Genomic DNA, 13,619 nt, shown 5'->3' with positions numbered 1-13,619 from the left:
CCCTTGTGGCCAATCTACTATGTTAAAAAAGAGTCACTTGATTTTCCAGAGAAGGTCTCCTGCTTCTCTTCCCTCCCTCTGCTCTGCAACCTGACAGAACAGCTGTGGCTTAGATTTTTCAGTGGTGGTTATACTTCTTTGCTTTTTAACCCTTGCAAAATGCATATTTGCCACTCTATTGTCAGCCAGTAGCATATTGCCTCTTTTGTCCAATTCTGACACCCTACCCAACAGAAAACCAAATGCTGTCTGGTAGCCCAGGGGAAGATGAGAGAAGGGGAATGAAAACAACTCATAAAAGTATCTTTGCATGTGGGACCTGCCTCCATATTTGGACTGAAATGGTGTTCTTTGTGGATTAAAGGGATGCTAAGGATACAGAATCCAGTTTAGCATAGAAACCCAGGCCTGTTTTACATCTTCTTATCTTTAATCCTTGTAGAATGATTGGATTACATGAGCCAAATTTCATGTTTATTAGAATCCAGTACAAATAAGCAGTAGAACATGTGACATTAGCAATGTAAGAGCCATAATGGACCACAAACAGAATTTTAAGAATAAGCTATGTATTATTTTATAAAATTTCAGAGAAGGCTGGACTTGTTGTGATATGCCATTATTCTGGTATATGCATTTTCATAAATCATATTTCTTTTTACCCCCCAAAAAATCATACAGACTTGAAAATAACTTCAGGTCCACTAATGAAGGCTGACATTTGAAAATAACACAGCAGGCAATAATTTGCTCATCCATCATATCTGACAGTGGTGGACTCAGCTGGAATTGTTTTTAACAGCAGTCAAACTGCTAGAAGTTGTCTACACATGCAAAAATATTACAAACTTATTTAAAAAAAACAATCAAAACTGATGTGCTATCTAGTTATTAATAACTTAAAGCACTTTCTTTTGAATTAAATATAAATAAATTTTAGATGCTAAATGCATGGACACAAACATTATATAGATTTGAAAACTAATAACGTTAATTCTGTGCTTGTTATTACCACATGGAAAAAGTGGGTTTTTCACCTAATCAATTATCATGTGATAATATGAGTCTTTTTCACATACAGTCATGTGATAATATGAGTCTTTTTCACATACAGTCATGTGAAAAAGAAAGTACACCCTCTTCGAGTTCTATGGTTTTACATATCATCATACATTGCTAATCCAGAAAAATGGCATCATAGGTAGTGACTGGTGTCTCCTGGAGGTCCCATGTTACTCCTGGCTGAAACAACTTCACTGGTTGCCAGTTGCTTCCAAGCCCAGTTCAGGGTGTTCACAGTGGAATTTTTAAAAATTATTTATTTTCTATCCCACCTTTATTATTTTTATAAATAACTCAAGGTGGCGAACATACCTAATACTCCTTCCTCCTCCTCTTTAAAGCCTTATCACTGAGGAAATCACCTTCTGAGAGTCCAGCCCTGGCTGCATTCAGCCTGCTGATTTTCTAGGCCCTAAATGTTTTTGAGGTAGTTTTAATATTTTTACTTGTTATATCTTTTAATAACATTCAGAGTCATAAGGGGAAAGGACAGCATATACATAGTTTAACTGAATAAGCAAATGGGGAAACAATAGATTACCTTTCATTCTTGAAGACTGTTCATTCCCTTTCATTCTGGAGCTGTGAGGGCAGTGGGCTTTCCTAGAAACTTAGTACAAGTTCAAACAAAGGACAGTGATGATTTTTCAAGTAATTATTTTTTTCTCTTTAGCTCATTAGGTAGATGAGCCAAATGAACCCTTATCCAAAGAGCCGTTTCGGCAGAGCCACAGCTCATGGTCCATTGCACCTGGAGTGGCAGAATGGTTTTTCCCCACATGCAGATGCCGTGCTCTAAACTCTGCCACAGCTCTTATCAAGGCAGTGCTCTGCCAGTATTCTCTCATTTATGGCACAGCTGTTCTACACAAAGAACTTGTGCAGGCTGAAGATAACTCTTCCTGAGCATCCTAAGAATGTTACTTCCAGGCTGGAGAGCTCTAAACTCTGCCCTGTTCTTGTTCTTTTAATAATGCTCCATCATTTAAACTTTATTGCAGCTTGTTATCAGGATTGAATTGCCCTAAGAAAAGTAGACAGATAAAATAACAATAATATGATTTATGATTGTGGTTTACAGTCAAACCAACCAACTTACCTACCCTTTTCTAGTAAAATACTCTAACATTAGGATTAATATGCTAAATGTATATTACTAGATTAATATGCCAAAATGTAAAAAAAAAAACTTTAAGGAAATGTTATGTGATATTCCCATTAAAAAAAAATACACATACATATACACATGCGCTTATGCATGTGTATATATACAGTACGTGTGTATTTAAATAGCCCATTTGACAAATATAGAATGCAATAATTGATGGTAACAATAGCAATTAATATTGTATAACTTATCATCTGCTATGCATTGCATGTGAGCAGCCTATAAAGAATGATCACATTTGGAATTTATGGGTAGATGAATCAAAACAATATGATTTACTATCATTACATCATATGCAAAGAGGAACACTTGTCCCTTCACCTAGAGTTAGCAATGGCAGACCCTACCAGTTGTAATCCACCAGGTCAAAAGTAGCCCTTCAGCCATGTCTAGCTGTTCACTAGAGGCTCAATAGACTTCCTAATTTATGCCCCTACAGGATTGGGCAGAAAAAATAGGGGAGAGGGAAGCTTGTTAAACATTTGGTAAGAATGAATCATGTCATTTGAGAACTCGATTTCACCTTTTGAATCCCTTCTGGATAGTGTAATATATAATATATCAAAGTCTAATGACCACTTACTTCCAAGGGAAATACCAATTCTGATACACTTTTTCCACAACACTGATTTTTCAAAAAATCTAACGTATTTTTCCTCTAAACTTTTCATTGTTTGACATAAGTTTGATCCATAAATTGGTTAGTAGGCCTCTGAACTTCTTTTAACTGCATTCAAAAAATTCATATGGATGCTCAGCCTATCTGAACCTTTATTTATCTTGGATAAAGCAGAATTATGCTTTCTGTGTCTATTGCTGATAAACATACGGACTGCTTTCCTAGATTTAAGGAAAGCAGCATTTATTCAACTCTTTAAAAAGATAAAGAAGCTCTTGTGTCTCATTTGAGTCTTTCTGACTGTGTCCATAATTTTCTTGTCAGCAAGGAGACTTCCCATTGCCTTCTTCAGGGATGTTTTTCAGCTTCTAGTCTAGTGAGCAGTCCTGATTTTTCAATTCTGTATATGCCAATAAAGTGAAAAAACATGGCATGATGAGGCAAATTAATGGCCAACTGTGTCCGTGTGTGTGTCCATGTGTGTGTGTTTAATGCACACATATTCCTGAAGCAAAGGAATACATTCAGATGTATGTAACCACCCGGAGTCCATCCTTGGGGGGAGATGGGTGGTGATAAAATTTGATAAACAAACAAACAAATAAATAAGTTTTTATTTTGACAGTAGGGTTTTAACCACACTTACCAAGCTTAAACAACATATATCTGGAGCTTCTTATTAGAAAAAGGCCAGATCAGGATTGTGTGAATCTTCCCACCCATTTTCACACCTGCTGAAATTCTTTTTTCTTTTAATGCAAGCTCATTTACATTATCCTTTTTTCCTCAGAGCCTAATTCAGCAGCCAAAGAGAATGCTGCCAAAAATTTCTTGCTGAAAATAACCCTTTAACCATATACCTTTATCCAGATATCTGTTTAAGATCCCACCATAAGGATAAACATGGGAGAGCAAAGATTCCTGGACTGACAGGCAGTTTTCCAAATTCTTGATATTTTTTAGCTGGAATATTGTGAAGGTTGCAGCTAAAAGGATTTTAATAATGCTTTCAGAAGGAAGTTCCTTGCTTTCAATAATTGTTGAAGCAAAATAGTTCCAGGATTGTAGAATGTCTTGCAGTTTCATAAATGTGAAGGATAACATCTCCTTGCCATTTATCTTGGAAAAACATTGGAGATTCTTTGCAATCAAGAACTGGCCAAGTTTATGCATCATGGTAAGCCAAGGTTTATTTTAACCTTAGTTTGTTGTTTAAGCCACAGGGATATATTTACATACATGGCTTAGCCATAACAATAGTTTACCAACTAGAATAGCTAGGTTCACATACCACACTAAGCCAAAATCAACATATATTGTGGTTTAATATGATGTATGGTAAACATGATATGTGTTAAACATTCTATTTCAAGCATCTTCCATGAAGACAGAACTACCCCATATTCCCTTAGGTGAAATTTTGCTGTCTCTGTGTGTACTAAGTAAGAATTGTAGGTAGACGAGAAGATGAATGTTGAAACAGCGTGTTTTTTGCCAATGAACCTGAACATGACATCTGCTAAGGAGAATGGTCACCGTCTGATATACTTAAACAAAGCTTGCTCAAACCTCCCAGATCCAGCCTCCAGTTTGCAATATTTCATCTGACCATGAAGATGGAGGAATTTTATCACAGAAATCAAAATGTATAAAATCGCAACATGCAAAATGTATGTACACAAGCACAAATTTAGGCACTCTTGGTCAAATTGCATGTTCTAGTGAATCACTAAATGAACAGTAGAGGATATAAACTCTGCATAGTACAAAGCTAAACACTCTGCAAATATGAATGCGTATTTGCTATTTATTTTGCAGATTTTCACTTTAAATCATTTTTGATTCTTGCAACTACATAGACAGGTCTATGCAGTTTTCTTGGCAAGATTTTTAGAAGTGGCCCTTAACCACTACACCAAACTGGCTCTTATGTAGCTGTCTGCTTATTCAGAATAAGAAAACAATGAATATGGCAGGTGCAGATCTTTATAACATAGTACAATAGTACTTTGGCAGAAATAATAATTTCCAGATAGTTCCTAACCCTAACCCTAAGAGTCTTTCTGTTCTTGGTTTTGGATTTTTTTCCCCTGTTCTTCCTTGCAGATATCTGTTTGCATCTCCCCAAAGGTGCTTAATCACAACATAAAACCAATACAAAAGCTGATGCAAAATGTGCACTGCATGCTAGTTATTGTTTAGCTAAATGTTTACAAAATAAATAAGTGAGAGACTTTGCCATTTAGAAAAATGTAGTTGTATTATCATTCTAGTTTTGGAGTTAGCGGATTTTTTTAAAAAAAAGAAACGTAATATCACAAAATGACATAAATATCAGTTTAGTTGACTCATTGACCCAGATGTGGGAAACTCACATCATATTCACAATCAGTCATAGAAGCAGTGGATGCCTAGCCTAGAGAAATCAGTAATTTCATAACAGAAGTGAACCTTTAAGGAAAGGTGTGTGGTTTGCCGAAGAATAGGAACTGTGTATGAACTGTACCAGAGTTTCTAGATCTCTTGAATGATGTTTTGCAGTTTCCAGAAATTACATACTGGCAGGTGTGAGTATAAGCCAGGATGCCAGTCATCATGAGTGTGTCAGCTAGTGAATATATGTTGCATGCATTTCCACCACCCCTGTCTAAATTGTGATATCAAAGTACTTTTTAAAATGTGTAGATACAATTCTTTCTGCCTATGACAGCCTATCTTGCTTTGCCCTGTTTGTAGCAGGCTGGGTAGGAAAATGAAGCTGATGCTGCAACCAGCTGAAAGCATACTTGGTCATTCCTTTGTAGACTTTTCTTTCTTCATGGATTTCTCTTTGTTCAAAGCCAAGAAGGAATGAAAAATTGAACATAAAATTCCTTCCAGTAAAATAGTTGTTTAAGAGGCTATCCTGTATGTTGATCCAGATGTTTCTGAATTGCCAGTAAATTCTTACCATTTTGCTTTTCTTGGCAAATACTGAAACAACAGCATTTGGGTGATGACAAAGTTTTGATTTGTTTCCAACTTGATTTGACCAAGTTCACAGCAGCTCCAGTGAGAAGAAAGCATGTTTGACTTGTTATTTTGAGGGGCTTTTGATAGGTTTGTTTTGAGGCTTTGAAACTGGAGGTTTTATTTCAGAAAATGATCCATTGTGCCACATTTATTTTTTGAATGTGTGTTACAGTATTGAATATATGAATTTAATTTGATAAACCATGAAATAGCTCTGTTATTACCCTTCTCTACAAAAGATTGTGTTTTCTTCACTGAATGCGACTAATTTTTATTTTTGCATCTTTATAGCTCAATGCTATATACAATGTGAAAAGTTCACATACTAGCAAAAGGCGTAGATCTGCACAAAATCAAGAAGCTTTTGACTTAAATGTCTATGTAAAGGATGACAAAGAAGACATAAATAGCTTAATTTTAAATGTGTGTACCAGGTAAGAAAATATATTAAATCATCAGTTCCCTTTTTTTTTACAGTTTTTAAAATGACTTTTGAGATGAATTTCTCTAACAGATATATCTTTATATTTCAGAGGAATCAAAGTTTGTGCATGGCACTCCATTATGAATGAATGAATCAAATAAACAAAAATTCATATCAAAGTTAAAGTCCAGTTAAATCCAAGGAGGCAGTTCAGTTCAAAAGGCCTTAAAAAGTAGGCTCTTCCCTCAGGCCTTAAGGGCAAAAAGTTTGTAGAGTTCAGTTTGTGTGTTTTGTCTTGCCCTGAATGAGGAGTTTCGCATTTTAACCTGGCATCTTTTTACTCTTTTTATAGGCAAGTTTTTGTTTTTATGCCTTTGCTAGTTGCGCAGAATTATTTAAGATGGGCAGCCATATAAATTTGCAGAATAAAGAATAAATATATTTGTCCTTCAGTAAAACCTTGCCATTTCCCTGAACACAATGCAGGCCAGTCACTTCATTGGCTTCCCGTTTTCATATTGGTTTGGTAATAAATGATTCTACCTACAAGTACTGTGCAGCGAGAACTTTTTCTTCTACAATTACAACAAAGACATAATTAAAACCAGTTTTGGTTATTTGCTTTCAATAGCAGCTTTGAGGGCTGGTGATCTGCCCCGCAGGTGGTTTTATTTCTTTTAGTCTCAGGAGCCAACGTCAAACAACAGTACTTCATATCATGCATTGCTAAACTTTGGAAGTCACCGCCACATGACGTAATGTTGGCTGCCCATTTGGATTGCCTTAAAAGGGACTGAAAAATTAAGGCAAGAAAAGGCCGTCAGGGGCTACTCGTCCCTTTAGCTATATATTATCGAAAGAAGTACATCTCTCATTGCCAGTCACTGAAGAAAAGGAGAAGGAAGCTGGTGCTGCTCACTTGTCCTTGGATCTTCCCAAAGGCACGTGGTTGGGGAAAGATGCTGGGCTCGAGCGGCCTTTGCTCTGATCCTGCATGACTGTTCTGGTCTTCAGGTATACTGAATCCCTGTCCAAATATGATCTGTGTTTAGGCAATCCTACTTCCAGGCCCAAGAGCCTTGCTTGGATAAGCGAGACTTTGTAAATTTCCCCCATATAACAAGAAACATTGTTTTACTCAGTTTCCCAACATTCAGAGCACAAATGTGAAAAGAGTCCCCCTTTGGAGGAGATGGGCGGTGACAGAAATTTGAAATATAAATAACTAAATCTGTTGAAAAATTATAGCAGAAATGTCCTGTTCATGCCAAGTGGATATCTTCTGTCATCCCCTTGAAGAACTTTTGTCATTGCTGTTTGATGTTTTCACTTACTGTAGCTTGTCCTATCAGTAGTTCCTGTCATAAAGTTTCAGCTGGAAATGAAGATTTGTTCTTGGTATATATGTCTGGCTCCTTTAAAATGGGATGGGGAGAGATGTACAGAAACACTATAAATAATATTGGGGCCTAAGTATTTGTTCTCTTTTTCAAGGTCTGTACTTTAAGCTGTATTCTGTACTAAGAATTAATAACACTGCATGCTTGTGTATGCATATGTGTGTGCACAATTATTTCCATCTAAATCATTCTTTTTTCTTTGTTAGGTATCTGGGTACTGGCTCATCTTCAAGGAGTGGTATGGCTCTCATTGAGATTGGACTACTGAGTGGTTTCTCTCTGTCACCCAGTTTTGTGTCGTTAGATGACCCAGTTAAAAAGGTGGAAAAAGATGAAGGAAAAATCCATTTATATTTGGACTCTGTAAGTCAAAATAAGGACATACTGGTCAGAATGATGAGCTGAAGCTTTGATTCAAAAACTACTAAAATTGAGATGTGTATTTGTGAAAAGATTTTTTTAAATTTATTATTTAAAATATACATTTTGTCAACACTGTAGACAAAATTTTGAGGTAACTTAATTGGAATCCTCCAGTTCATTCATGAGAGGCCATATTTTATGAAGTATACTTGTGTAAGTTTCACCAAGCCCTGTAAGAATAAGTAGAAACAGATGTTTAAGGTCCAAAAGGCCGAATAAAAATTATTAAGTTACAGGCTCTGATAGAAGCCTGTACTTCTAAACTTTCTGTCTTGATAGTTGAGGAAAGGAGAACCAGGAAGGAATAACTCTATTCTTCTTATTTTGAAGCCATCTGAATGAGTGAGGCTAAGGAATGGTATAAGAAGCTTAAATTACCAAAAGAATTGCTTGAATAAAAAAGCACACGCATAGGCTTACAACTTTTTTTTTTGCATTCAAACACAATATATGGCAATCTTGCTAATTTCGAAAGTGACTTCACTCATAATGACATCAGAATAATTACATCCCATAATTTAACTCAGCATATTCTCATAATACGGGAACTTTACCAGTATTTACCACTTTTACAATCATGTAAAGTTACATTTTTATTGACTCTTGTTAACAGGACTTCGTTAATCAGATTATTTTAGAATCTAGCCATTTTGTATCCAAACATTTTTTATTATTTATTTTCAGAAATGCAAAACATGTAAACAATCCTTCCTGCAACTTATAATACAGGGCAATATTGCCCTAAAAAGGTGGCAACGTTTTAGAAAGAGCATTATGTTCTGAAAAATTGTTATAGCCAGTTTGCTCTGTTTGGTTTTTCTGTTTGGGGGCCATTCTGTGTCAAGATTAAGCACACTAATAGTGCAAGCATCTGTGTGTTTACTCAGGAATAAACTCCAGGTAGATGTGTATAAGACTGATGCCTAAAGGTGGATTCACATGGTGCAGATAGCCCTCATTTACTGACCACACATTCAGTGACTGTTCATAGTTACAATGGCACTGAAAAATGAGACTTACAACGTGGTCCTCAAAGTTATGGCTATTGCAGTGTCCCCGCAGTCATGTGATTGTGATTTGGGTGCTTGGCAACCAGTGTGCATTCACAATGGTTGTAGTGTCTTGTGGTCATGTGATTGCCATTTGTGACCTTCACAGCCTGCTTCTGACAAGCAAAGTCAGTGGGGAAGCTGGCAGGAAGTCACAAATCATGGTCATGTCACTTTGCTCTTAAAGACCCTGCCACTTAGCAATGGAGTTGTCGGTCCCAATTATGGTTGGTAAGTGTAATGTACAGGTAGTCCTTGTTTAGCGATCACAGTTGGGACTGGCAACTCGGTCGCTAAGTGGAAAAACATGTGACCATGACTGTGCTTACAATTTTACTTCAGCTTTCCTTTGCTTTACAGCATCAGAAGGACATGACCCCAAAAAGGCAGGGAAGGTTTCCAGAACTTGACTCACAAGGAAGCTGGGTAAAAGGGCAAATCTTATAGCCCTTCTTCCCCACTCCTTGCCCTTTGGAAGCTTACCTTGGCACTGGGATAATTAGCAAGAAAGGAATTAATGTTTGTATTTACATTCATTAGAGATGAAGGGATTACAAGAGAGAGAGCAGGCACACAATGGGGCTTACGCATCAAAAGGAATGTGTTGGCTGGCTGTTTGCCTAGCAGCTCAGGGCTGGGAGCTCTGAGCCACTTAGGAGGCAAACAGAAGGTGTGAAACTGATTAAAGTCTTGTCAGTTACAGGCAGCAGCTGCAAACCAGCTAATTAAGGCTACAGAGCTAAGTTTGTTAAGTTGCAGTTAGCAGCTTTTGGGGAATTGCTGTGCTGCAGAGAAAAGCATAGTGTTTTTTGTTTAAGCAATCTCTCTGCTCTCTGAGATGGGGAAAAAGGAAAAAAGGGGGACAATGTATACTAACTGACTATAATGGCGAACATGTGACAGAGAGACACTGAAGGTTATAAATGTGGGCATTGGTCACAAATTACTTTTTCATCACTGTCGTAACTTCAAATAGTCACTGTCTGAGGCAGTTGCTAAGTGAGGTCTACTTATATTTACTTTCAAAACAAGTACTGTAGAGCAATAAGAATGAATTTTGGTATGCATGATTCTGTACCGGATATGGACTGTTTTTACTTTTTGTGTTTGTGTGTGTGAATCAGCTCCTATTTGTGATTCCATTCTATTAGTGCAATATGTCTATTCTTATTGGTGAACTACAGATAACATTTCCAGAAAGGATGGTTTTCTGTGAATATACAGCTTATCTACTGTTCTGGGTAATGCAGTTAAAGATGGATAGAAGTTTCTCTTTTTTTTTATAAGACGTTAACATATTAATTAAACATCTAGTTTTCCATACACATTCATTATGAAAGCATACAGACTTCTCTGAAGGTTTTATCTTTCATTTTCTAGTTAAACGAAACACAGGTTTGTGTGGATATTCCAGCTGTGAGAGACTTCAAAGTGTCAAATACCCAGGATGCTTCTGTGACTGTGATGGATTATTATGAACCCAGTATGTGTCAATCATTTTTATTTATTCAGTGCTGAAGTATGCAGTTTAGGTTGGAAAGTGAAGAATGAACTGTTGTATGTTAAGGAAGGACCACATTCAATTAAAGTTACAGTAAAGATTGTAAATGAGTCATAGGCATAAGTGGAAACCACAGGAACTTAAATCATTCCATTGATGCTAATGCTTGAGGAAGGGGGTGGGTCGGTGGGGGGGGAGAAGGCAGTGTTCAGTAGAACATGAAGTCCATTTGATTTATACTCTTTGAAAGATCGATTCTTATATTTCAGGATACAATTCTTCAACAAAGAATGATTTCGTTACTTAATCCATTCCTCATTTCAACAAATTTAACAATAGTTTGGATTCACAGCTAAATAGTAAAAAAAGTCTTTTATTCATTCTACTCCAGATAGAAAATTGAAATCAGGGCATCATACAAAATCTCTGCCAAGTACAGTGGGATTTCTGAGACTGAAGACATATGATAGTTTTGTTTCTGATATTGTTTCAGCAGCATATAAATACCATCAAATTACAGTTTGTTTGAATATGATGGGCCTTAACCACATTAAAATTGCTTTTCAATTCACAATAGGGAGAAGAGCAGTGAAAAGCTACAACTCCCTGGTGATGCAGAGTTTGTCGTCTTGTACCTTCTGTGAAGACAATGAATGTAATCTTTGTAAAACAGATGGCTCTTCACCAGTTTCTCTCTTTTGAACTGTTAGTACTGCTAGTACTGTCAGCTTGCTATGTAGCTGTCTAATTTAATAACTGGGTGACTGACCCTTACTGCACTTTTTAGAGTACTTTTGATTGTATCTTCCTGCACAAGGAGAGGTTTGGACCCTGTGAAAATTGAGTTATGGGTCTAGACTCTGTGCAAGAACTTGCATCTCCAAAATAACTATATATAACTATCAGGAAGGGTGAGTTCCCCAGAAGGGAAAACTTCAAGTCTGTACCATTTTTATTCTCACTGGCATCTTCTATACCAGTGTTTCTCACCCTTGGCAACTTTAAGATGTGTGGATTTCAACTCCCAGAATTCCCCAGATGGAAAATCCACACAGCTTAAAATTGCCAAGACTGAGAAACACTGCTCTTTACCTATTAAATGTTTAGGGACTTGCTGCAAAATCTGATATACTGTATGTTTACCTAGAAATAAATCTGAATGGGCCTTACTTCTAATAGGTGCATATAAGATTGCAGCCTAAACTATTTTGTCCAGTGAATTAGGGGAAGATCCAGAATCTAAAGTTTGCTCTGAATTAGTTAACGTTAAATTAAAACAAATTAAATTGTTTTGTCAAAAACTTTAACCTTTTTTAAAATTAAAACATGTCTGAATGTATGAGGCCAAACTGATATGGAGGAAAAAAACTGAACCAGGGTGTATATATTTTATGCAGTTTCTTTATTTTTATAGTAAATTTAAAAGTATTTTTAAAGGAGTATTTTAGTTTTAGTACTTTCATAATGTATTATTTAAGCCTTACATCCAGTTTAGTTTATAGTACATTTTAGGCTAACATTTAATTTACAAGTGTTATTGACTGTACTGGCACAGGATTGAGTCTCACCTTCAAAGTGGTTTAAATAATTAGTACTTTGGACCAGATTGCCATTCAGTGTAATGATTACTTGTTTCCTAAATCTAAATTCCTCTTCTTATATGCATATGATTGTACAATGTGCACACAAGGAGAAGTAGTGAACTACAACTCAGACAAGACAAAACATCTGGAGTTGCTTTCAAGCAGCTGGCCATAATTGATACTTAAATAGTCACATCATGAAAAATGCTTAAACTGTGTTAAAAACAAAATGTGCCTCATTATGTGTCTGAATGCATGTCTTTGTGTGTGTGTTAAAGGTAAATAAACTGTATGAAAGCAACTGATTTAGATCGCATTTTGACTTTTTAGCTTGAAATTTGGTAAGTATTTTTTTATAGTATGAAATTTATTACTTGCCCTATTTGTTACTAGGGAGTAAGATAAGGCAGTTTAGTGGCTTGCTCCAAACTGAACCCAGCATGAATCTTGCCCTGCCAGTCCTGTGGAAAGAAACCAGAAGCTTTTAAACTAGAAGACTAGCCCCATATGTGCTCTAGCTCTGAGAAATTTTGATGCGGTACAACTCTGTGATAGGTTGATCTGATATAGAACACCTTCCAGAACAACAAAGAACAGCAGCCTAGGAACAAACAAAATGCTGACAAATAGGTTAGATGGGTGGAATCAAGTCTCTGTCAGTCTAAATAAGAACAGAAAGAAGAGCATGAAGACAAATATGTGGTGAATATTAAGATTCAAGTAAGCGAACTTTCAGCAACTTTAGCTGCGTTACGTCTTAAGTGCGTAAGGTCAATTCTTAGGGTTTTTGGCCTGCCTATCTGCCTATTTTTCTTGGCACTGTATGCTCTAGTTTGAATATTATATTGAGTAGCCTTGGGGAAAGAGTGCATGGAGTAAAGATTACATAAACACATTTAGAAACACAGATTTCTGTATTCACATATGTATACATCTGTCTAACATTGAATGAAGAAATGTGTGTTGTGGCTACAAGGAAATATATGATTAGGATTTCAGGATTTTGTACATGTATGTGGAGGCAGGGGTGCTTACTTATGTTGTCATTCCCTATTAAACCATATATTTCTTGGTGAAAATTTAAAGTATGCATCTCTTTGCATTTGTACCAGCTCAAGAAAAAAAAACCCACTTCGTATACTTTAATAAATATATCCATAGGGCTGGTCCATACTGAAATAAACACAGTGTTTCTTTTGGGCCATCCCTCTGTGTGTCTATTCAAAAGACAGCCCCACTTAATCCAACATTTTAATTTCAGATTTGTTTGTTTATTTGCCAGCCTTTGTATGCTGTCTACTTATACTACCATAGGTGGCTTACAATATGTACAGCTAAAACATATTGTAAAAACGTTAAATAAAAACTGCTCATCGAA

General features: G+C 36.3%; 1 protein-coding gene across 1 annotated transcript in view; it reads left to right on the top strand.

Moving 5' to 3' along the window:
- CD109 (CD109 molecule) overlaps positions 1–13,332 on the top strand; it is an 88,928-nt gene extending 75,596 nt beyond the window's left edge. The window contains 4 exon segments of the mRNA XM_063291051.1: positions 6,153–6,295; positions 7,892–8,048; positions 10,538–10,640; positions 11,236–13,332. Of these exon segments, the coding sequence (XP_063147121.1) occupies positions 6,153–6,295; positions 7,892–8,048; positions 10,538–10,640; positions 11,236–11,360 (528 nt within the window). The 3' untranslated portion in view covers positions 11,361–13,332.
- Positions 13,333–13,619: the final 287 nt, after the last annotated feature.

The sequence above is a fragment of the Candoia aspera genome, chromosome 1 (assembly GCF_035149785.1).
Source record: "Candoia aspera isolate rCanAsp1 chromosome 1, rCanAsp1.hap2, whole genome shotgun sequence".
Classification (NCBI taxonomy): Eukaryota; Metazoa; Chordata; class Lepidosauria; order Squamata; family Boidae; genus Candoia; species Candoia aspera.
The sequence above is the reverse complement of the archived record's forward strand: the minus strand, read 5'-3'. Positions and strand labels throughout refer to the sequence as shown.